A 26134-nucleotide genomic window follows, 5' to 3' on the forward strand; every position below is an offset into this window, starting at 1 on the left:
GGCACTATTTTCTCTACCCCAAATTAACCCCTAAGAGGAAAAAGAGAAAACCCGGAAAGTGCTTAGTAGGTATCACAAAGAGCAAGTTGTAGCATTAATCTCGTTCAGTATTCATGGTAATCCTTACACTGTAAGCCAAATAGATGGAACTCAAGAAATTGCAGCTGGTGAAAACTCCATGGGCCCTCATATTAATAATCTACCACGGTTAGCTCAGATGAGGAAACATATGTGAAATAATAATATGGAAGTTTTCCAAAATCAAGAAGCTGGCCTCTCTGTTCAGCTTGACCCAGGAAATGGTACCTTTTTAACATTTTTACCTGGATCAACTTCAGTTTGTGATACGGAATCACACTGTGTAATGAAAATTTGGATCATGTGTATGAAACATTAAAATCTTCCACAGGGGAGAAAAGCCATGTTGAGTATATAAATATTTTACAAGACTCTTCATATTATGTAATCGCAACTCTGAATTTCCTCAAGTGTACTTCAGTTGGATCTCATATGTAAACCTACCACCTCATATGATGCGAGCCTGGTAAAAATGAACACACACACACAAAAAAACAGAAAAATAGTCATTAAAAGTCATTAAACTCACCTCCCTGCCTCAAAAGTGAACCACGTAGTATCACGTCCATACCGCCGCAGGGCGCTTAGCGGCCAAGAGATGAGTTTGACTCTGGGATTCTGGACGTCCCAAAGACAGATATACTCATATGTAATCTGCAAGGCACATTCGCCATGTACATCTAAGTTAGGAGATGGCATCAAATACACATTGAATCTCTCTGGGAGAAAAACAAAAGGTTAGTCTAAAATCCCCAGGAATAAAACATCAAAGACATTGTAGGAACATAGAGGCATTTAAAAACAATTCAAGTTCACATTCTAGATTTTGGTTGCATATTCAGAAAGATAAACCTTTCCCATTAATTAACAGTCCCAGAAAATAATTTCTTAAATGCAGATCCTATTAAATAACATAATAATGATACAGCCTGACTGTCCATATACACTAAGCACTATTTACATGAGCAAAGACCATTTTTAGAATTTTTAAATTTGCATAATAAAAATGTGTATGCCAATAAAAGACTAAAGCAATAAAACCATTAAAAGCAATTTTTTTTCCTGCCAAGAACACATTAACTAGATCCGCACTTTTGTGCTCACAAAAGAAGCAGGTGCAAAACAATTATGTCACGGTTTAATGTTATTAAAGTTATATTGATCAACTTGTAATTTCTATAACTAAATGAATAAAACTGTATTTCAATCATTTAAACAAAACTCCACAGTAATACTATGCACTTAACTGGCCAACAATTTGGGAAAATGCCGATGCATATATTTGAACTAGTTTTAACAAATAACTTTCTTTAGCCAAATACTGGAAAGAAATATTCATTGCATATTTGGATGATAGCTAAAATGCAACCAAAATTATTCTACATAAACTGCTTGGCTGATTACTTTAACCTAATTTTCATCCCTGCAGATACAGTCACCATATTTCTGTTATATTTCTGGAAAATTCATTAAGAAGTTTTTGAGTCAAAGTCTTTCAGTGAAAAATGAACAAAAATATTACTATAGCAAATATATTTCCACCTATGCATCATTATGGTAGATTGCCTACATACGACAATGTGGCATTAACAATTTTATATTAGTGGTATTCTAAATACATTGTTTTATGATAAGATAGTCATTTTAATTTTCATAGATTTTAGTTGAATTTAGTAAATAGTAATGCTGAGATTGTGTTCATGAAATGTGTTCCGCCATCTACTATCCAAAAATTTTTAATTATTCATACTCTCAATAAACAAATATTCGTCGATATCTAGTAACCATATTTAAAAATGTATTCTAATTGAGCATATTCCCCCCTTGAAAGTTCCAAGTAAGAAAGACTGTCTATATTAAGTAAAAAGTAAGAGAGATCATTATCAATCTGTGTGCTTAGAAGTTCTGTAAGTCCTACCTCACTCAAGAATAACAACAGGGGAGAGGTAGGGAAAAAATAATAATAAAAATTTAAAAAGAATAATAGCAATAGTGGTGGAGTGACCATTTTAATTACAATCATTTGAAGTCATACTAATTCACATTGTAAAGGGCCTGAGAGGGCATAGTTGAATTTATAATAATCCCTGATACTTGTAGACCAGAGCTATTATTTCCATTTAATAGAAGAGGAAACTGAGGCACAGAAAGCTGCTGTGGGAAAGGCATCTCCTAGGCACCGCCAATTTTTAAATTCAAATTGTGGTGCTGTCAGGATACTGCTTCCCAAATACAAATTTGTGAAAAGTGCTGATCTGAGCACTCTAGGTGAAAAAATGAATCATAATCAAAACCTGCCAGGTTGTCTTTATGCTTGGCTCCTAGGTATCCTCTCTGCCTGGGGTGTCCTGATTTAGGGAACCAGAGAAGGAGGAGCCTGGGGATTGGTTGTGTAACCCCGTCAATGACTTAACCTCTCTGTAGCTCAATTTTCCAATCTACAAAGAGGCTCCTCTGAATTACCCAGCACTTCTAGGTCTCGGTCAATAACATTTCCATGGAGATGGGTTATGGTAAATATGGTGCATCCAAAACAGTCAAGATCATAAATATGTCATGAAGACATAGTTCCAATTGGGAGGGACAGTGTTTTTTTTACTAACATTGGAGTGTGCACCTACAGAAAAAGTCAGTACAATTCCATCTCTGCCATGTCCGTAATCAAACCAGATGACCCACAGATCTTTCCATGGTGACATGCCCTCATAGATCAAGTCAGCCTATAGCAGAACTCTGTGATCTGATCTACCCTGTCCCTAGGCTCAGCTGTTAGGAGACAAAGAAATGATTCCTCACCTCCAGGTTTGTTCTGTAAATCAACATTGATTTTTGCTGAAGTGTTCATGAATATTTTGGTCATTATTATTTTAAACTATTGATTCCCAGATTGAGTGCTGAGCTCAGAGTTGGCTCAAGTATTTCAATAAAATATATATATTTTTAATTACAGATTTTAGATGGGTTTAAATTTGCTGAAATAGTCATAAAGTTTGAATTATATTGAAAACATTGGAAAGCTGTTGATAACATTTTAAGTGAAAAAGGTATGACCAAAAAAATGCCCATGACATTTTAAAATCTGTAAACTGTAAATATAGTCCAACAGTATCATCTAGAATCAAACACTAGTGAGCTAACGGAATTGAAGGAAGGTCTTTACGTCCTCTAAATTTTAGTTTCCTCATCTGCAAAACGTAGGAAGTAATTATACCTACACCATAGGGCTGCTATGAAATGTATAATAAATAATCTGAGATGAGTAAAGCATCTTCCATCCACCAAACTGGCACATAGCAGGTTCCCCAAAATTTCTAACTGATATTATTAATGTAGATACATGCATGTTATGAACTGGAAAAAAAATAAGAAAAAAATACGCTGAAATGTTAACACAGGTTGTGGATTAGAAAAAAGGTTATTTTCCTTATTTCTTTATACATTTTTATACACCAAAAACTTTACATAATGAAGATGTCTTATGTTTTATCATATGGAGACAGAAGCAGTTTTGAAAGAGAGAGGAGAGAATTTTCTTTACATACCACTCTGTTCTCTCTCAACCCCAGTGGCCAGTAAGTCAGGCTCTCCAAGGCTGATGTCATTGATCCGTGTTCCTATACACTCCATCTGGAGTACTTTGCACCATTCATCGGCCTCAAGATCTGTGGAAATGTCCAGAAGATTAAACTGTGTGCCCAGCATCCATTCAGAATCTAAAAGCAAAAGCCCCCCAGCCCTGCCTGAGACAAACCTGATTCACAAGCAAAAGTCTTGGAGGTATCATCATTGAAATAAATCCCTATGGCATGTTTCTTGGTGCTTTTTGGCAATCGAGCTACGTTCTTCACATTGTTGAGTTCTGTAACCTGAAAATGAACAATTAGAAGTTTGACACACTCCCTGAATGAATGTCTCCAGTATACAACACCAAAAGTGAGGCCCAGAAATCAGTACGGCACAGCACAGCTGAGCACAACCTGTTGAAAAAGTATCTATGTCTGAAAGCTAAGATGTATTTAAGCGAATTTAGTGTTATCTGTAACACACAGCAAGGATGGTTAACAAATTATCTTTCCTTATTAAATTTTCTGAAGCGTATTAAGTGGAACAGGCTTAAAACTTTATAGAGGTAGAACATTTTGGTTTTTCTTTTTTCTTTAGTTTTTTAAATCCTCCCAAAGACTCCACTTGATCAATAGTTCTTTTGTCTGTTTCGGTCTCTGTGGACAGCCTTCTTTCTCAGCCGGCTGCAAAAGCCTCCAAATATTCCATCCCTTCAGAGTATTCCCCATGTAAGTGTCTTAAACACATCAACCCAAGGAAGGGAAGGGAAGGAAGAGTGGTCCAATTCATAACTAGATTATTTCACTCTTGACCAGTCAGAGATAGAGTGTCAAGAGTCTCAGAAACAACCCCTGACTTGAGGTCCAAATCATAGAAAGTACATAATGAATTTGGGGTTCCAAATATTTTCCCACTGTCTCTAACTTACTCCTAGCTCCTCAGTGGTTACGGGGCCGTTGTTTTAGGCTCTGAGAACACTACCCAGTGGCGCCTTCTTCCTAACAGGGAGGGAAGCCATCCCCACTAGACATTCTTCTCTCCTTCCTCTCTCCCATAATCCCTTGGCTCCTTTAACACTTTTGTAAACCCCTCCCTTCCCACAAAGTGTCTTGGCTCATTATGTTTCCACAGTGGTCATCCCTCATCCAGTTACACCCGCATCCTTGGCTGCATTGGAGGTTTGGAATATTTGGGTCATGCCTGAGCGAAGACTTAGGTGGCTTCAGGGTAAGTATTTACAAGATCAATAGCTTTTCACACTGACAAGTTTAACCTCCCTTTCATGTATCTCTTTTGTGCTGTTATACAAAAGAATCCGCTTTCCATCAATCTTTGCCTGCAACGATGTTGTTCCGTTTCTCTCATCTATTACTCTAAATTCAATAAATGCTTAGCTCAAGAAGTAGGTGGGAAGAGAAATAAATATCCTCCATGCACAACACTAATCTGATTATTTCATTTCTCTGCTTCTTAATCTCCATCAGCCCTTTACATAGTATAAGTGCAAATTTCTTAGCATGAAACATCATACCACTGCTCCTCAAAAAGTGCCCAAACCAACTACGTCAGTGACTCAGCACCATGTATCTTATTCTCCAACTACACCAAGTGCCTCAGGACTCACCAGATACAACTGTTGATTTGTTGTTGTTGTTGTTGTTGTTTTTGCCACTACCCCAATTCAAGCCACTATCATCTTGTCACAACTACTTATTGGTCTTTCCACTTCCATTTTAATCCCCATTAATGCATGCTGCACATAGCAGGTTTTTCTTTCAAAATGTAAGTCTTGAAATATTACTATGCATAACCAGAACATTTCAATGACTTCCCATTGCACTTGGGACAAAAGCCTGCATCCTTAGAATGACCACCAAGACCCCCTGTGGTCTTGCCCATGCTATCTCACCACTGTCCTCTCCATACCTTTCCCATGTGCTCTACGTCTCAGCCACAGTGGACTTTGTTCAGTTCCCAGAAGATACCACGGTTCTCCTGGCACGGGGCCTTCTCTATCTCTCCTTACCTCACTTCCATTCCCACATGGGTCTCAGTTTAAATCTCAGTTACGCACAGAGGCCCTACTGGACACCTCCCATCCTAACACCTAGTCAGTCTCAAGGCTACACCATCCAATGATGTCCTACACCTTTCCTATTGGTTATTGGTTTCATGCCCACCTTGCCTGAAAAGTGAGAGTTACATAGGGCAGGAATAGTTTTTGTTTTGTTTTGCTTTTGCTCTGCTCATCATTGTCTTCCCTGATTCAAACACAGAACCCCTCACATAGTGAGAACTCAATAATTATAAGTGGACTATATGAATGAAAAACCCAACTCACCCGTAAATTTACTCGTATGGTGCTTCTGGAAGGCAAATGCCTCTCTCTCTCCTGCCTCTTTTCTCCAGGGAAATTTCACTTTTCCCCCAAGGTCCACTTCCTTTAGGAAATGTGCCCTGACCTTACTGTCAACTAACACTTCTCTTCTCTCTGTTCTTATATATGCTTCATGAAGCTCTACTGTATTATCTGTTGTTGTACTTAATCTGTTTCTCTCTCCAGCACCCAGCTAGACTTGAGTTGCCAGCAATGACTTACTGAAGAGCCGAATCAATGAAAACAGTCATACTGATGCCAACATGCATTGGTCCCCACACATATGTCACATAACGTGCTTAGTTTATTGTTGTTGCTGTTGTTTTTTGAGATGGAGTCTTGCTCTGTCGCCCACACTGATCTCAGCTCACTGCAACCTCCACCTCCCAGGTTCAAGCGATTCTCCTGCTTCAGCCTCCCGAGTAGCTGGAATTACAGGCACCCACCACCACACTGGGCTAATTTTTTTGTATTTTTAGTAGAGACACAGTTTCACCATTTTGGCCAGGCTGGTCTCAAACTCCTGACCTCAGGTGATCTACCCGCCTCAGCCTCCCAAAGTGCTGGGATTATAGGCGTGAGCCACCGCGCCTGGCCAGCATTTTTATAGAGGCTATTTCATTTGATCTTCATAAAAGCTCTGTGAAATAAATATTATTATCATCACCTTTTCACAGATGAGGAAACTAGACTGCGAAAGGTTAAAGTCATACAATCAAGTTCACAGCTTCAAAAATAAAGCAAACTAACCCTAAAGCCTGTGCTTTTAATGCATCTGAAACACTAATGACTAACTAAACACTTTCAACCAGAGGATCTTTAGCCCCGAAAGCCACCTCTCATTTTAAGACCTCTTTCTTTTCAATATGGTTAGAAATTGAGGTGGAAGTAGAGCCCATGTGCCAACTTTATTCTGATTCTCTAGTGAGACATTATGCCTGAAACACAGCAAGGACTTTGAAACATGTGATTTCATTACATATCCATTAAGGGCAAAGAGGAAGAGATAGTCACCTGAAATAGTCAGGAAATGTAGGGGGAATTGTACGAGTCAGAACACAATTACCCATTTAGGAAATTGGTTTAGGAAATCAGCAACTGAACACCCCCGCTCAGGAGAAGCAAGTGACCATTCCCAGAGCAGCCAGGGTCATAATTTTATGGGTCAAAGGACAATCAGATTTTAAAGCAACGGTCTCTGTCTCTACCTCAGAACTACACCTAGTGGGCATGTGCGCACACACACACACACACAACACACACAAGCCTTGCAATCTACACTAATTCATAATGTCATAATGGAAACTTCCTCAGTATACATGCTAAAGTAATAATTATGACGACTAAATTTTGCAGAGATATTTACAAGTCACATAAAACTTTTCAAAGATGTATTTATTTCCACTATCATTCCACTTTGCAAATGAGAAAACCAAGGCAAGACATAATCGTCCTCTTACAAAGAAATCTGCCTGATAAGAAATTCTAAAGGAAGTCCTTCAAGTTGAAATGAAAGGACACCAGATAGTCACATGAAAGCAAATGAAAATACATAATTTACTGGAAAAGGTGTGTGTGTATATATATACATCTATACACACACGCACACAGGCACAAATACATATTATAGTACTATAATATTGCATTACATGTAACATTACAAATATTGTATAAACAGCTTTTAATTTTGATATAGAAATGAAAAGATAAAAGTATAAAAACTATAAAATTATGTTAATGGATACATAATATAAAAAGATCAAATTTGTTACAACAATAACATAAAGGAGTCTAGTGGAATAGTACAGTTTTTGTATGTGATTGAAGTCAAGTTGTTATCATCTTAAAATAGATGATCATAACTACAAAATGTGTTATATAAGCCCCACAGCAACAAGAAAAGAAATACCTATAGGAGACACACAAAAGAAAATGAGGAAGGAATCAAAATACGACCCTAAACACAAATAAGACATCAAGAGAAAAAGATGAGGACAAAAGAGCTACAGGGAATACAGAAAACAATAAAATGACAAAAGTAAGTCATTTCCTATCAATATTTATTTATTTTATTATTTATTTATTATTATTATTTTTTAAACAGAGGCTCACTCTGTCACCCAGGCTGGAGCGCAGTGGTGTGATCTCAATTAACCTCTGCCTCCTGGGTTCAAGCGATTCTCCTGCCTCAGCCTTCTGAGCAGCTGGGACTACAGGTGTGCACCACCATGCCCGAGTAACTTTTTTTTTTTTTTGTATTTTTAGTAGAGACAGGGTTTTGCCATGTTGGCCAGGCTAGTCTCAAACTCCTGACCTCTAGTGACCCACTCACCTCAGCCTCCCAAAGTGCTAGGATTACAGGTATGAGCCACCATGCCTGGCATAGTAATTACTTTAAATGGAAATAGATTAAACTGCCATATCAAAAGATAAATTAAAAACCAGGTCTAATGATATGCTGTCTATAAGAGACTCACTTTAGATTTAAGGACACACATAGGCTGAGAGTGAAAAAACGGAAAAAGATAACCCATAGAAACAGCAATCAAAAGAAGAGTAGGGGTGGCAATACTTATATCAGATTAAATAGGCTTTAAGTAAAAAACTGTCATTAGAGACAAAGAAGGATACTATAATGATAAAAAGGTGAATTCACCAGTAAGATAGAGCAATTATAATATATATGTATCCTGTACCAGAGCAACCAAACGTATGAAGTAAACATTGATTGATAGAATTGAAGAGAGAAAGAGAAAGCAACACAATAATAGTAGGAGATTTCAATACCCCACTTGCAATAACAGATAGGACATCCAAAGATTATATAAGTAAGAAAACAGAGTGTTTGAGCAACACTGAAGACCAATTAAACTTCACAGACAAATACAGCCAATAGCAGCAGAATACACTTTCTTATTAAGTGCACATTAGATAGATCATGTGTTAGGTAACAAAACAAGTCTTGACGAATTTAAATATCTTTCCCTACCACAATAGAATAAAACTAAAAAATAATAACAGAATTAAGTATCTTTTCCAACCACCACAGAATAAAACTAAAAAACAATAACAGAAGGAAAACTGAAAAAAAATCAGTATGTGGAAATTAAATGGCTCAATCTTAAACAACCAATAGATCAAAGAAGGAATCAAAAGGGAATTTGGAAAATACCCCGAGCTGAATGAAAACAAATACACAGGATACCAAAATTTGTGTGACATAGCAAAATCAATACTAAGAAAGAAAATTATAAAGGTAAATGCCTACATTAAAAAAGAAGAGAGACTTCAAATAAACAACCTAAATTTACACCCCAAGGAAGTAGAAACAGAGCAAACTGTGCCCAAAGTAAGAAGAAAAGAAACAATAAAAATTAGATTAGAACTAAATGAAATGGAGAATAGAAAAGCACTAGGAAAAATCAGTGAAACCAAGAATTGTTTTTTGAAAGATCAATGAAATTGACAAACAGCTAGGTTAAGGAAAATAAATGGAGTCTAATCAGAAATGAAAGAAGATACTACTGCTGACGCCACAGAAATGAAAAGGATTATGAGACTACCATGAACGATGATATACCAAGAAAAAGTCAACAGCTTGGATAACCTAGAAGAGGTAGATAAATTTCTAGAAACATACAACCTACGTAGACTGAATCATGGAGAAATAGAAACTTGGAACAAACCTGTAACTATTAAGGGATTCAATAATTAATCATAAATCTTCCAACAAAGAAATACACATGATCAGATGGCTTTTTGTGTATTTCTTTGTTGGAAGAAATGTTGGTGTATTCCATGAAACATTTAAAGAAGAATTAGTGCAAATTCTTCTCAACCTCTTCAAAAAAATTGAAGAGGAAGGAACACTTCCAGATTCGTTTTGTGAGACCAACGTTACTGTGATACCAAAGCCAGACGAAGATACTACAAGAAAAGAAAAATACAGGCCAATATCATTGATGACTATAAGTGCAAATTTCTCAACAAAGTACTAGCAAACTGAATTCAGCAGCATATTAAATGGGTAATATATCATGATCTAGTGGGGTTTATCTCTCAGATGCAAGGGTTCTACACAGCAAGATGGATATTCCACATTAACAGAAGAAAGGATGAAAAGTATATCATCACCTCAACAGATGCAGAAAAGGCATTTGACAAATTTCAACACATTTCATGATAAAAACACTCAACAAAATGGGAATAGAAAAAAATTACTTCAACACGATAAAGACCACATACTCAATGGTGAAAAACGAAAACATTTTTTTTTTTCCTAAGATCAGGAGCAAGTCAAAAGGTGCCCACTGTCACCACATTTATTCAACAAGGTAATAGAATTCCTAGCTAGAGCAATCAGACAAGAAAGAGAAGTAAAAGGCATCAATATCTGAAGGGAAGAAGTAAAATTATCTCCATTTGCTGATGACATAATTTTAATGTAGAAAACCCTAAAGATTCTATCCACAGACAAAAAGTGTTAGAACAAATAAACAGTAAAATGGCATGATACAAAATCAACTTACAAAAATCAGCTGTATTTCTACACACTAACAATAAACAATCCCAAAAGAAAATTAAGAAAATGATCTCATTTACTATTGCATCAAAAAACCCAAAATATTTAGGAATAAACATAACCAAGTGGGTGAAATATTTGTACACTGAAAACTATAAAACACTGATTAATTTTAAAAGACACAGATAAATGGGAAGGCATTCTGTTTTCATAGACTGAAAGACTTAACATTGTTAAAATTTCCATACTATCTAAAGTGATCTACAGATTCAATGTAATCTCTATCAAAATCCCAGGGGCTTGTCTTTTTTCAGAAATAGGAAAAGCAATGCTAAAATTCATATGAAAACACAAAGAACCTTATATAATCAAAACAATCAACATAAAATAACAAAGCCAGAGTTGCTTCAAAATATACTACAAAGCTACAATAATCTAAATAATATGGTACTGGCACATAGGCAAACATATAGACACATGGAACAGAAAGAGAACCTGGAAATAAATTGATGCTTATACAATAAAATGGTCTTTCACAAGGGTGACAAGTTTACACAATGGGAAAATGATGGGCTTTTCAACAAATGATGCTGCAAAATCTGTATATCCACATGAAAAATAATGAAATTGTACCCTTACTTCACCATAAACAAAAAATCAATCAAAATGGATTAGAGACTTAAATGTAAGACCTGAAACTATAAAGCTCCTGAATAAAACAAAGGGAAAAGGTTATGACAGTGGTCTTGACAGTGATTTCTTGGATATGAGACCAAAAGCACAGGCAATGAAAGCAAAAATAGACAAGTAGGACTACATCAAACTAAAAAGTTTATACATAGAAAAGAAACAATCAACAGAGTGAAAAGGCAACCTACAGCATCAGAAAAATATCTGCAAACCATATCCTTGATAAAGGGTTAATAGCCAAAATAGATAAGAAATTTGTATAACTCAATAGCAAAAATAATAAAAATAAAAATAAATAAGCCAATTTTAAAATGGCCAAATGTCTATTCAAAGATAGACATTTCCCCAAAGAAGACATACACTGACCAACAGATATATCAGAAGATTCTCAACATCACTAATCATCAGAAAAAGGCAAATGAAAACCATAACCACAACCTCCTATCTGTTAGGATGGCTATTATCAGAAAAAACAACCCCACAGACCTAAAAGATAACAAGTGTTAGCAAGGATGTGGAGACATTGGAACTTTTGTGCACTTTTGATGGGAATGTAAAAAGGTGCAGCCACTTAGCGAAAGAGTGTGGAGGTTCCTCAAAAAATTACAAACAGAACTACCATATGATTCAGTAATCTACTTCTGAGTATTTATTCAAAAAAATTGAAAACAAGGTCTTGCAGAGATCTTTTCACTTCCATGTTTATGGCAGCATTATTTACAATAGTCAAAACAGGGAAATAACCTAACTATCCATTGACAGATAAATGGATAAAGAAAATGTGGTGTCTCTTCATATCCTTTGCCCACTTTTTGATGGGGTTGCTTGTTTTTTTTGTTTTTTTTTTTGTAAATTTGTGTGTGGCACATATACACCATGGAATACTATGCAGCCATAAAAAAGGATGAGTTCATGTCTTTTGAAGTGACATGGATGAAGCTGGAAACCATTATTCTTAGCAAACTATCACAAGAAAGAAAATCAAACACCGCACCTTCTCACTCCTAAGTGGGAGTCGAACAAGGCGAACACATGGACACAGGGAGGGGAACATCACACACCAGGGCCTGTCAGGGAATGGAGGGCTAGGGGAGGGATAGCATTAGGAGAAATACCTGATGTAGGTGACAGGTTGATGGGTGCAGCAAACCACCACACCACATGTACACATATGTAACAAAACTGCACGTTCTGCACATGTACCCCAGAACTTAAAGTATATATATATATATATATATATATATATATGAAAATGTATACATATACAATATACTATTATTCCACCCTAAAAAAGAAGGAAATTCTGTCATATGCTCCAACACGGATGAACCTTGAAAACATTACGCTATGTGAAGACAATCACAAAAGGACAAATACTGCATGGTTACCACTTATATGAGGTTATCTAAAGTAGCTGAACTTACAGAAACAGAAAATAGGATGGTGGTTTCCAGGGGCTGCAGGGAGAGGGGAATGGGAGGTTGCTGTTTAATGAATATAGAATTCTAGTCACACATGATTTAAAAAAGCCCTAGAGAGCTGCTGTAAAACAATGTACATGTAATTAACAATACTGCACTGTACACTTAAGAGTTTGCTAAGTGGGTAGGTCTTATGTTATGTGTTTTTTAACCACTGTGCCCCACCCCCCGCCAACACACACACACACACACACACACACACACACACAGGCACACACACAACTTTTAGGTGGCAAAAGATACCCAGAATTTTAAAATATTATTTTCTATCCACTGTATTTTTTTATTAAGTTAATTTCTATTCATGGCAAGTGACACTATTCTTGTATTAATGGTAATATGGTAATAAGAAAAGTTTTCTTTTATTGTAAACTTATTTAAACAAAAACCAAGCTGATTTAAAACAAAATACTAGTAAGAGTAAAGGTGATACTGATTATGGCAAAAAATAATAAATAAATGACAAATGACTAAAAGTCAGGAAAGATACTGTTAATCTAATACTACTGCTATGAAATTGACTTTCTTTTCATATAATTTTCTACTGAGTCAACAGTACAGCATGCAAACAATAATGTCATATAATCACCCAGAACAAGGCTCATTTGCTTAGCAGAGGAATGACAATAGATTTTAACAGAAACTGGGTGACGATCTGATTCCCATTTGACATCTTAAAGACCACTCATCTCAATAGGGCCATTTGTTTTCCTTGTAGTTTTTTGCCCATTTCTTGATTGTATTTCACAAGCAACAAAGAAAATAAAGCATTTCAAGCTCCATGACTGAAACCTGAAATATGTCTGAGAATTATGATTTAAAGGACAAAATAGCTGTTGCAATGAAAGGTCTAAAGGAGATGCAGTTATAAATTTTCATTACTAACAGAAAGAGTTTTGATAACAAAAACAAAAGAGAAGTCAAATTTTATTATTAAAAATGGTATGTAAATAGAGTTATTTATTTTTAGATATCCTTGCACACGATCTTTCTGCCAAAACAACAGCAGGCCAAGTTAGAAAATCAAAATAACTTCTGTGTATTTTCTGGGCTGTTACCTGCCTGGTTACTCTTTCAAATTAATCATTTGACTCTTCTCAATTCCTCAACTTTCTTTTCTTTTTCCAGGATATATTTAGGCTTAGATTCCAGAGTTCTTTCTCTTGAAATGGAGCTAAAATTTGTAGCTATCAAAGAAGACCAGAACTGTCTAATGGCTTACTAAAAATGTCAAAATTACGAGCTTTGAAATACTTGATTTTCTCAAAAAAATGGGTATTAAATTTTAAAATCCCAGCTTAATTCTGTATTTAATCTGATTTTTGACATCCTGAAGTAATTTCTTACAGAAATTATCATAGGCTACCTCAGAATTCACAGCACATAGTGGTAAAAGATAATGAACTTTGAATGGGAAGGTTTTTAATGCATGAAGTATACTTGTGATCCTGGAGGTTGGAAAAGATTCAGTAAAGATAAAGGTTGGCAAAAATGATTCTCTCCCTAGGATTTGGGGGTATGTAAATCAAACCAAAGGCACATTCTGCAGCTCACAGCAACCTTCATTTTTTGTCCTAGATTGAGTTATCTATCAAGAATCATTCATTCCCTCTCAGCCCTTGCAACTGTTTCCTATGGCTTTGGACTTGGCCATGCAACTTGCGTTGGCCAATAGAATGTGAGTTAATGTGCTTTAAGTGCATGTAATTAGGTCAGTCCCTCCCTCCTTGAGCTTCAACTCTCCACCATGAGAACAACATTGCCCTCCTTCCTGGATTTTTGAACAGACAGGTGAATCTCAGCTGAGTTGAGATGCATTCGGTACACTCACAGCAAATCAATCCAGACCCCTCATGTAACAAGAGTGAGAGATGAAGATGTGTTGCTGTAAACTGTTGAGATTTTGAAATTATTGCCACAGCAGACATTGGCTAATACACCCTCTGTTTGATTTCCTTTTGGCCAAGGATTTTCGTAGAGTTTTCCCTCAAATCCCATTGTGTAACAATATTGCTTCTTGTATGAAGAAGACCAGATTTCCTAGCCAAATTCCTAATAATCAGGAAACTCTACTAGAACATTGGCTATCAGTTTTATTTTAGCAGTTGAATCGTTTTTTCTTTTTAATTTTCAAAGGAAATCTAACACACTGTCCCATTATATGGATGCAGAGCTAGTGTAAGGAAATAAAGAAATGAATTCCACTCGAATCCTCTTCCCAATAGTAACAATTATAAATCTACTTCTCAAGAAAGAAGCCCATTCACTTTAATCAAACACAGAATACTGAATGATTTTAAAGTAATACTAAATCCTGTGGATGATATAACATCCTTGGTAAACTATTATTAAACCCATTACAAGGATAAATAAAGTGAAAATCAAGGAAGTAACTTAATTATAATTTCTTTTTTTTTTTTTTTTTTTTTTGAGACAGAGTCTCGATCTGTCGCCCAGACTGAAGTGCAGTGGTGCGATCTCAACTCACTGCAACCTCCGCCTCCAGGGTTCACTCCATTCTCCTGCCTCAGCCTCCCGAGTAGCTAGGACTACAGGCGCCCGCCACAACGCCCGGCTAATTTTTTGTATTTTTGGTAGAGACGGGGTTTCACCATGTTAGCCAGGATGGTCTCGATCTCCTGACCTCATGATCCGCCCGCCTCGGCCTCCCAAAGTGCTGGGATTACAGGCGTGAGCCACTGCGCCCGGCCCTTAATTATAATTTCCTAGAAAGGAGGGGGTGTAGCCACACTCAAATCAAGAACTTCCAGCTTCTAAAATAAGTATGTTTTTCCTAATACTACTCTCCATAGCAAGTGTTCCTTAAAAATCAGATAATAACATATGAATGAATCCCTGGGAGGCTGAGTAAATGAGCAAATTAAAAAAATTAAAGATGCAAATGGTCTTAGAGACAAATATGTTAAAGAATATTTCTGAAAATCATACACTGTATCTTTAAAAGTGCATCACTTGGAAGTGCGAAAAAACAAATGCAAATCTTAATTTCTAAGTAAAAATAAAGTACTTGTCAATTCAAAAGAAGGCAGTCTGAACTAAACTCATCTTTCCTGCTTGGACTTTAAAATGTGGAAGAAAACTCAGCTTCTCAAAACCACTTGGTTTTATGTGGGTACATATGGCACCATGGTTTAAAGCCCACGCAGGCTACCACTCAAATGAAATTTAAGACACGCAGCGTAGGAATCTGCATGCCAGGTCCTGTGGCAAAGCACATATAGTAACGAACAGACATCTCAAGACTGCAGTTCAGTGAATCTTTACTTGTTACACAACTGTGTAGTAACCATACAGAGGAACATATAAAAACAATTTCAGTCAATTCCACCCCTTCCTGGCCATTATGGCCCACATATAAAACTACCATTCTGACCTCTATCACCATTGATTAGTTCTTTCTTTTAAAAACTTTTTATATAAATAGAATATCATATTTTTGTGTGTGTGTCTGGATTCATTCATCCAATATCATGTCTGTGAGATTCATCTATGCAGTTGAAGATATAAGAAGTTTTGCCTTCTGAGCAGTAGTCCACTATGTGAATGACCATTTTATTTATTTAAAATTTATTTTAAATTTTTATTTGCTTTCATCTTATATGTATCTCTTGTAGAAACATATAACTGATTTTAAGAAATACGAAGTTGGATTATTATACTTTTATCCAATCTAAGGCATCGTCTTTTGATATAGATGTTAAATAGATTTAAACTAATTATTATGACTCACATTTTGGGAATATTTTCAGTCCTCTTTTATTCTTTCTAATTCTTTTCATGCTTCATTTTTTTAAAAGATATTCTTTGTTTTCTGCCTCTGTTCGTTTCTCCAGGAATTCTGTGTTCATGATTTTCTTTTCCAAAATTTTATTTTTAAGATTTTCAAATACAGAAAAACTAAAAGAATAATGCAACAAACACTAATGTATCCTCTACTTAGGATGAACAATTATTAAGATTCGCTAGTTTTATTTTTGGATTTATCCTCGCTTTATATATAAGTGTAATGAGTGTTTGCATGCATGTGTGTGTTCACACACATGCACACACTTGCTTTTAGTTAAGTGATTTGAAAGTAAATTATATAGTTTATCTGTACAACTCCAGCCAATATTTCTTACAAATAACGCAGTTGACCTGTAATCCCAGCACCTTGGGAGGCCAAGGTGGGTGGATCATTTGAGGTCAGGAGTTTGAGACCAGCCTGACCAACATGGTGAAACCCCACCTCTACTAAAAATACAAAACTTAGCTAGGCATGGTGGTGGGCGCCTGTAGTCCCAGCTACTCAGGAGGCTGGGGCAGGAAAATCGCTTGAACCTGGGAAGTGGAGGTTGCAGTGAGCTGAGATGGCACCACTGCACTCCAGGAAGTGGAGGTTGCAGTGAGCTGAGATGGCACCACTGCACTCCAGCCTGGGTGACAGAGAGAGACTCTGTCTCAAAAACAAAATAAAATAACAGGGTTGTCTCACATTACTTCAAAGCTATTTACACAACTAAGAAAATAGGCAATAGCTCCTCGTATATTTAACTTCCATCCCATATCCAAAGTTCCCTGAAAGTCCCCAAAATGTTTTTTAAAGGTGTGCCCATGCCTGTCCACCATCACTCCAATCCAGAACCCCATGAGGATTCATGCCGTGAGTTTCTTTGTATCTCTGAGTCTCTTTAATTTAGAAAAGTCCATATTTTGTAAATGATTCCTGCCTGTTGAAAAGATCATGTTAGTTTTCTTGCAGAATGTTCCATGTTCTAGATCTGTCTGTTTTCCCACAGTGCCCTTAATTTTTCTATTCCCTGTGCTTCTTCTAAAATGGCAGTTACATTTAAAAGTTTGATGAGATTCAGATAAACATTTTTGTTAAGAATGCTTTGTAAGTGAATTTGAGGACTTCACATGGCATCACATCATAAGGCAAAGAATGCCAGAAAATCCCTCCATGAATGAGGCTCAGCTTGATCACTCGGAGGTAGCTGCCATTTTTGTTTATAGTAAAATAGCAATTTTCCTAATTGTCATTAGAGCCAGGTGATGTTTTGGCATCATCTGACTATACTGTTTCCCAACCATTTCAGCAGTCTTAGCATTCATCTAAGGCTTTCCTCTGCATCAAAATACTATTTTTTAATCCCCCAATTTGCCCTCCTAAGCCCACATGTCTATGATTGCCAGGTTCAAGATAAATATGGACTGAGGACATTTTTCCTGTTTCTACTCCACAATGCTTTTCACTAATATAATCTGCAGAGATCCAGATTATTACTAGAGTCACTATTGTTATTCGATTTTTTAATTTCAAAAATGTGTAACTACTGAATTTAGTCATATGAGCAAGTTCGACTCTTTAGAATTTACTCTGCCTGTTCAGCTCACATCAGTGCCCACCACACAGTCCTTGCACACACAGACACCCTCATCCTCAGCTTTTAACTTAGATGTGTCAATAGGTGAGCTGCTCTACACACTCAGGTAGCTTCCTCAAGAAAGGAACAGTGGCATTAAAACATCAATCATCATCAGTCTCTTCATGGGTATTTCAGCAGAAATAGCCAGCTGGCTGTTATCACAACCACAACTTCAAACTGTACTTATTAAGGATATCAAGAAAGCCAAGCAGAGGTGGATACAGGTGTCTATCTAGTCCTACTGAGAAGGGATATGGGTGATGCTCTGCTTCTCAGGCCTTTTGGCGGCATTTGCATTCCATCATTAGTTGGGCCTTCAAAACCTCCCCAGGCAGCACAGCATCCTTCCTTCAACAGAGACTTGCAGCAGATGGGGAAGGCGGTCCGGCTCGCCTTTCCTGGAGCAGTGCAGGAAATGACAGAAGGCTACCTTGTCGGTGATGTGCTTTTTGGATCCAGCATGTGATTATGTTGGATGGCACTGCCTGAAAAATCAGTCTGAACAAACTTTGATTCTCTCTTCTCAAGATATATTCCAACTGCATGTGTTCTTCCCACACACTCTGAGTTCCTCTAAAAGAAATGGCTCTGTTTGCATAGTTGGAAGAAGTAAAGCTGCACACTGAAGTTCTGCTTATCTAGTGGGCAGCTCTTTGGAACTTTCAGAAAGCTCCTACACACCTCTCTGCAAACATGGCCTTATTGTGATGCTAGAGGTCATTATGTGAAAGACACTCTACTGAAATAAAGTCAACGCACAACCAACGTTATTATTCTTTTTTTTTTTTTTTTTTTTTTTTTTTTTTTTTTTTTTTTGAGATAGAGTCTCCCTCTATCACCCAGGCTGGAGTGCAGTGGTGTGATCTCGGCTCACTGCAACCTCTGCCTCCCAGGTTCAAGCAATTCTCCTGCCTCAGCCTCCCAAGTAGCTGGGACTACACGCATGCGATACCACACCCAGCTAAGTTTTTGTATTTTTAGAGAGACGGGGTTTCACCGTATTAGCCAGGATGGTCTCGATCTCTTGACCTCATGATCTGCCTGCCTCAACCTCCCAAAGTGCTGGGATTACAGGCATGAGCCACCGCACCTCGCCTAACGTTATTATCTTAAGAGCCCAACTTTATTTTATCTTTAAAGCCCAACTGAAATCCATTTCATGTATGTGGTCTTTTTCTATCACTCCCAACAAGCATTCTCCCTGCTCCAGGCTTTGCACTTGCTCTTCTTTTGCCTGGAAACACTTCTTCTAGCTACGCCATTGGCTCACGCTCACCCTACCATCAGTGACTTGCATATTACCCTCTCCATGAGACCATTCCCAATTATTCTGCTTAAAACTGCAACCCTCTCCTTCCATGCTTCCTATCCTCTGTTCTTGCTTTAATTTTCTCTTTGGCATTTATCAGTAACACCAATACACCATACATTTTGCTTATATATATTCCTTTCTGTCTCCCTCTATTCCCCACTACAGTAGGGTCAGGATTTCGTCTGCTGTGTTTGCCACCATATCCACATTGCCAAGAACCATGCTTTGTACAGGGTAGACCCTCAGTAGGTGCTTGTTAAAGTTCTACTTCCAGAGGTGAATACTGGCATTATCCACACTGCAAAAGAAAGAAGGCTGAGAAGCACGGTGATGTCATTAACATATCCAGGGTTGGACCATTCCCAACCAGTGGCAGAGGCAGGCGAACTCCAGAGAATGATTATTTAGACCGAGTCTGCACAAGTGCAGCAGAAGCACACAAAGGGAAAGATCCAGTAATCTGATCTATATGGTTCCCAAAGGTCCCAAGACCTACAAAAAAAGAGGGGCTCCCTGCGTTGCTCATGGGCCATTTGTAGAACCTTAAACAAAAGATATTATGGTAGCATAATAACAATAATAATGGCAGTGGCTGACATTCATTTGGTTCTTAATTATATGCTAGGTATTAAGTTCTAAACACTTCATATCAATCGTGTCATTTAATTTTTTTTTCCAATCTTCCAACTAGCTGGCACTATGGTATGCCCATTGTACATATAAGAGTGTTGCAATGTAAAGAGGTTAATTTGTTCATACAGATGGCGAATAACTGAGACAGTAATTCAAACACAGAAAATTGGACAACTCTTTACTAAGCCACCAAATGAATATAGAGAAAACGATCAGAGAGGCCATCATTTCTGAGTTAGGCCTTGTTAGTCCTCAGGTGAGTCTCGAAGGATGAGTACGGGTTTATGAGGCAAAGAAAACAAAGATGAGCTTCCAGGCGAAAGAAACTACACGTGTGCAATCATAAGATGGCAGAGTTTGGTATGACGAAAACGTAGGGAAGAGTGATGGGAGGAAGGTGGCAACAGGAAACTGACAAGCATGAGGCTGGAGCAGCCGGACCAGAGCTAGATCCTAAAGGGGCTGGTGCACTGCACTTAGATCTGAATAGCACAAATTAAAAGGCTTAAGCAGGCAAATGGAACCAGTGGTCCTCAGTCTGGGGAAGATTTTGCCCACCCCTCTTCCCCAGAAATACTTAGCAATGTCTGAAGACATTTTTGGCTGTCAGAATTGAGAAGATGTACTGGCATCTAGTTGGTCAAGGCCAAGGATGCTGCCAAAGGTCCTACAATGCACAGGACAGCCTCTCACAACCAAAATGTCAACAGTGCTGATGTTATATATAGTAAAAGTGGACAATGAACAAGGCAGCTGCCTCATACAACTATAAGAAGCACCACTCAAATGGAATCTCTCAGAATGGCACCTCCTGGATTTGAGCCTTGTCCAGCTGGCTTGGCCACACATGTTGACCTTTAACCATGAGAAGGATGGGAACTGGACCTGAGGGCAGGAGAGGAGGTCCTGAGAGCCCAACAGACAAAACAGCAAAAAGCGATTAAGACTTTCACCTAGGTAAGAATAAAGAGGAATAAAAAAGCAGGGAGATATTTAAGAAATAGTTAATTACTATGCAGTTCTTGGTTTCTAGCTTTCTGAGTATCAAATACACAAAGTACTGTGATTCCATCAAAAGAAAGAAATACTCAACACTCTCCTAAATTACAGATAAATCTTTATGCCATCCAATTAGGAATTTCCAAAAATGGACTGCCAAATTAATTTTTCTGTTTAGAGCCATACTCCAGATGTCTTATTCATCATAAATGATAGTATTCACTGAAATAAATGTTGAACAGCCAACAATTAACAAAGTGGTCATACTTTAAAAGTTTAATTTGCTACCGATATAGTTTTGCATTAACAACTTGGAAAACAATTGCAAATTACACAATTTAATTTTCTAAATGGATTATTTTGTAACTAGACAGGGAAGCTGTTGAAATTTCTTCTGGTGTTTCAAAAAGATTAATACAATGGGATTTTTAAAGGCACATTCCCTTGAGGAACTGGCATATTCCTGTCAGAATTATGCAATTAGTCTGCATTTTGTGGGGATATCAACTATGTTTCTGATGTGCTGCAAAGTCAAAAGCCATTTTAAAAAAAAAAGGATCTGATTTCCAATTTTTCCCTTTCTTTTGCTGATGGTAATTTACAGATGATGATTTATTTATGTTTACCAAGTTAAAACAAGACTGCTACCTAAAAGGTAATTTTCCACCTTGCTTTGTAGGTTGTATCCTAATTATTTTTTCCCTTGTGGGACTGAATGAATTAAGTGAGCAATTCACTTTGTATATGCAAATTGCACAGCTCTGCAGAAGCTTCAAATTATTATTTTTTTTTTATTTTTTTATTTATTTTTTTTTTTTTGAGACAGAGTCTCACTCTGTCACCCAGGCTGGAGTGCAGTGGCACGATCTCTGCTCACTGCAAGCTCCGCCTCCCGGGTTCACGCCATTCTCCTGCCTCAGCCTCTCCGAGTAGCTGGGACTACAGGCGCCCGCCACCACGACCAGCTAATTTTTTTGTGTTTTTAGTAGAGACGGGGTTTCACCGTGGTCTCGATCTCCTGACCTCGTGATCCGCCCGCCTCGGCCCCCCAAAGTGCTGGCATTACAAGCGTGAGCCACCGCGCCCGGCCCAAATTATTTCATTCTTAAAAAAAACTTAATTATCCTACCATTATCCCACCGAAAATAAAGAGGCACAAGCCCCTTTAACTTTTGTAGGTTGTCTTCAAAAATAAAACTAACATGAAAACCATCCATTTCTGAGTCCACAGTGTTTCTGAATTGTTAATAAATAACCCAATTAAATTATAACAATTATTTTTATATAATTATGTTTAAAATGGCAGAGTACTCTAAAATACTCTAATAAGCATTTCTATTAGAAATTTCCAAAAGATTTTGTATAATGTGTTACAAAACTTTTAACCTTTTCATATTATCTTTTCTAAAAAAAACACCAATGGCTTAAATATACAGTGCCAGTGAGCAGGGAGAAGCGAGCAAAGAGAAACATGCTCAGTTTTCATAAAAAATTTTATCCACAAGACATTTCATCCAAGCTCCTCCCAGGACCCTTGAACATAGCAGTTTAAGCAAACACTTTTATTAAAACTTTCTTAAGAAAGAACCAGTCTAGACAGTTATATTCCAGTCCCCATATATGTGGTTTCATTCTTTCCAAAAATATCTACATGCCCTAGGTCACTTAAAATAGGGACTAGCGCCTGTCTGAGTTATAAATGTGGACGTCTCCTTGAAGAGTGGATCTTTATTTGTCCATGTGAAATAACTAAAATACTCCATTTGTGCACTATGTATTCTTTTAAAAATGCTTAAGTTGAAAAGTTTACATCTGAAATTTACAGACAGACTGGAATCTGACATGAGGGGGACTTTCATAAGCTGTCAGTGGGTGTATGATTTTATATAACCTTCCTAGAGACATCCTGGCAGTAACTAGAAAAAACTTAAAGGTGCAGGTTATTACTTGATAACCTCACTTCTAAGACTGTTTCGTCCACACACGTTAGTCTGAGCACATAAAAATAAACGCACACATTCTTTACTGTAATAGAATTTGTATTAGCAAAAATTGAAAACATTTTTGCCCACCAATCTGGGTATGCTTAAACAGATTATGGTGTATTGATATCAAACAGTACCCTAGAGCTGTTAAGGAGGTATAGTCATTAATTACTGACTTAGAATTATAGTCAAAACATGAGGAAAAGGGGACTAGGGCAATTCGTGTGATCATATAATTTATCTCATTAACCACAATATTTTGAATATGAAGGGAATTGCCACTACAGTTTACGAAAGAACCACAGGCTCACCAAATGTGTCTTACGGAAACGTGAATTTATGAACTGCTTAAATATAATATGTATAATATGTAATGAATTACTCCATTTTAGCTCTAAAACTAATTTATATGTGTATGAGAATATGTTTCTGTGTATGTAGACAGAGGAAAGAGTTTGAAAAATGTACATTAAACTATTAGCATTTTTTTCTGATGGCAGGGACTAGGGTCCAACATCAGATGTTTTTTTTATTTCTTTGTTTTTTGCATTTTAGTCCATACATTTCAGAAACATTTATTTATTTATTTATTTATTTATTTATTTATTTATTTATTTATTTTGAGACGGAGTCTCGCTCTGTCGCCCAGGCTGGAGTGCAGTGGCGTGATCTCGGCTCACTGTAAGCTCCGCCTCCTGGATTCATGCCATTCTACTGCCTCAGCCTCCCGAGTAGCTGGGGCTACAGGCGTCCGCCACCATGCCTGGCTAATTTTTTGTGTTTTTAGTAGCGACGGGGTTTCACCGTGTTAGCCAGGATGGTCTCGATCTCCTTACCTCGTGATCTACCAGCCTCAGCCTCCCAAAGTGCTGGGATTACAGGCGTGAGCCACTGCACCCAGCCAGAAACATTTATATTTGTTACAAAAAACATGTTTTTTTTTAAAATAACTTAAAAAATAAGAAGTGTAAAGAGAAAAAATGAATCTGCAAAAAAATTTAAACAGATTAGTAGATCTCCATCTTTTGTCAACAGAATTTTTTGGGCAATGACTGCCTTGGCTAATAATAGCCTGTGAGTTCTCCCAAACAGAAAAACTATCTGACAAACTTTTCACCAACTTGAGAAAACCCACCCTTTCCTTTTGGCATCATTTACAAAGAGATTATATGTGTACTTGGATTACGTTTAAGTGTTCATGCACATACGCATACAAATGTGAAACTTGATAGATTGTATCCTAGAGATATACGCTATTAAGAAATTCATGTAAGAAACATATGAATGGAGGAAAAACATCTACAATCAATTCACTTCATAAGTAAAGTTTGGTTTTGTCTTGTTTTTCTTATTTCATTATGTGTATTGTGTGTTTCTTCAGAATATAACTAAGCTAACAAAAAACAAATAGTCCAATCACAGACTAAACAAATTAAACTTTTATAAACTGTTAAAAACCTGAGGCTCTTCCCAAAATGCAAAGACAATTAATCATTTCTAAGATTAGTTAAATAATTGTGGGGTAGGAGAGAAAACTAGATGATTGTTCTGTCATATCATAGGCCAAAAACGACTGGCTTATACAAATTAGATACTCAATTTTAAAAACCTTAAAATTTAATACAAATTAAATGAAATAATCAGGTATAAATGTAATAAAACATACAGGATTTGAAGGCTGAACATTAGAAGATGCTGATGAAATAAATTTTTAAAATCCTCTAACAAATGGAGAATCATACCATGTTCGTGAATGGACTTAACATAGAAAAGATATCAGTTCTCCCGCAATTTGATCTATAGGCTTTACACAATTCTCAAAATCCCAACAAGGATTTTCTGTAGATATAGACAGGCTTATTTTTAAGTTTTATGGAAAGGCACAGCCACTAGATTAGCTAAAATAACTTTGAAAAAGAGAATAAAGTGAAATGAATCACTCTACCCAATATTAAAGATTACTATATAGCTACAGTAATCAAGAGAGTCTGATATTGGCAGAGAAACAGATATACAGATCAATGGAAAAGAATAGAGAATCCAGGAACAGACTCACATAAATATGCCCAAATAATTTTTGACAAAGGTAAAAAAGCAATTCAATGAGGAAAGAATAATTGTTTTCAACAAACGATAGTGGAATAATTGGACAATCACAGGGAAAAGAAACTCAATCCACATTTCACTCCTAATACAAAAATTAAACTCAAATTGAATCATATTTAAATGTAAAACTTAAGACTAAACCTTTTTCCTTAAGAGAAAAACAAGAAAATCTTTAGGATTGAACTTCAGGCAAGGAGTTCTTAGACTTGACACCAAAAGCACGAACAATAAAAGTAAAAATTCAGAAACTGGATCTCATCGAAATTAATACTTTTCTTCTGGAAAATATCCTGTTAAGAGGGTGAAAGAAAAATCTATGCATTGGGAGAACGTATTTGCAAGCACATATGTGACACATATATATATACACACATACACACAAACACATACGTACACACTCCCAATACTCAATACTAAAAAAAAAAAAAAAAAAAGGAAATAGGTCAAATACATAAAGAGACATTTCACAGAAGATATACAGAAGCATGTTCAACATCATTAGCCACTAGGGAATGCAAATTAAAACCACAGTGAAATGTCACTATTAGAATGACTAAAATAAATCCCAGTGCTTTGGGAGGCTGAGGAGGGAGGATCACTTGAGGCCAGGAGTTCAAGTCCAGCCTGGGCAACACAGTGAGACCTCATCTCTACAAAGCATTAAAAAATTAGCCAGGCATGGTGGTGCATGCCTGTAGTCCTAGCTACTTGGTAGGCTGAAGTGAGAGGATCTCTTAAGGCCAGGCCTTCAAGGCTGCAGTGAACCATAATCATGCCACTGCACTCCAGCCTGGGTGACAGAGCAAGATCCTGTCTCAAAAAGAAAAGAATGACTAAAATAAAAATAGTGACACCACCAAATGCCAAATGCTGGTGAGAATGCAGAGAAACTGGATTACTCACACATTGCTCATGGGACTGTAAAATGGTAGAGTCCCTCTGGAACACAGTTGGACAG

The 26134-nt window shown here is 36.9% G+C and overlaps 1 protein-coding gene across 3 annotated transcripts in view; it reads right to left on the reverse strand.

The window, feature by feature from the left end:
- The window catches only part of DOK5 (docking protein 5), a 179552-nt gene that overhangs the window by 61977 nt on the left and 91441 nt on the right, over nt 1-26134 (reverse strand). For all 3 annotated transcript variants that reach the window (XM_055265845.2, XM_055265846.2, XM_063634239.1), the window contains exons 3-5: nt 3830-3944; nt 3621-3740; nt 608-797 (exon numbers count right to left, since the gene is read on the reverse strand). In XM_055265845.2, the coding sequence (XP_055121820.1) occupies nt 608-797; nt 3621-3740; nt 3830-3944 (425 nt within the window). The remainder of the gene's footprint in view (nt 1-607; nt 798-3620; nt 3741-3829; nt 3945-26134) is intronic.

The sequence above is a fragment of the Symphalangus syndactylus genome, chromosome 24 (genome assembly GCF_028878055.3).
Source record: "Symphalangus syndactylus isolate Jambi chromosome 24, NHGRI_mSymSyn1-v2.1_pri, whole genome shotgun sequence".
In the NCBI taxonomy this organism is placed as follows: Eukaryota; Metazoa; Chordata; class Mammalia; order Primates; family Hylobatidae; genus Symphalangus; species Symphalangus syndactylus.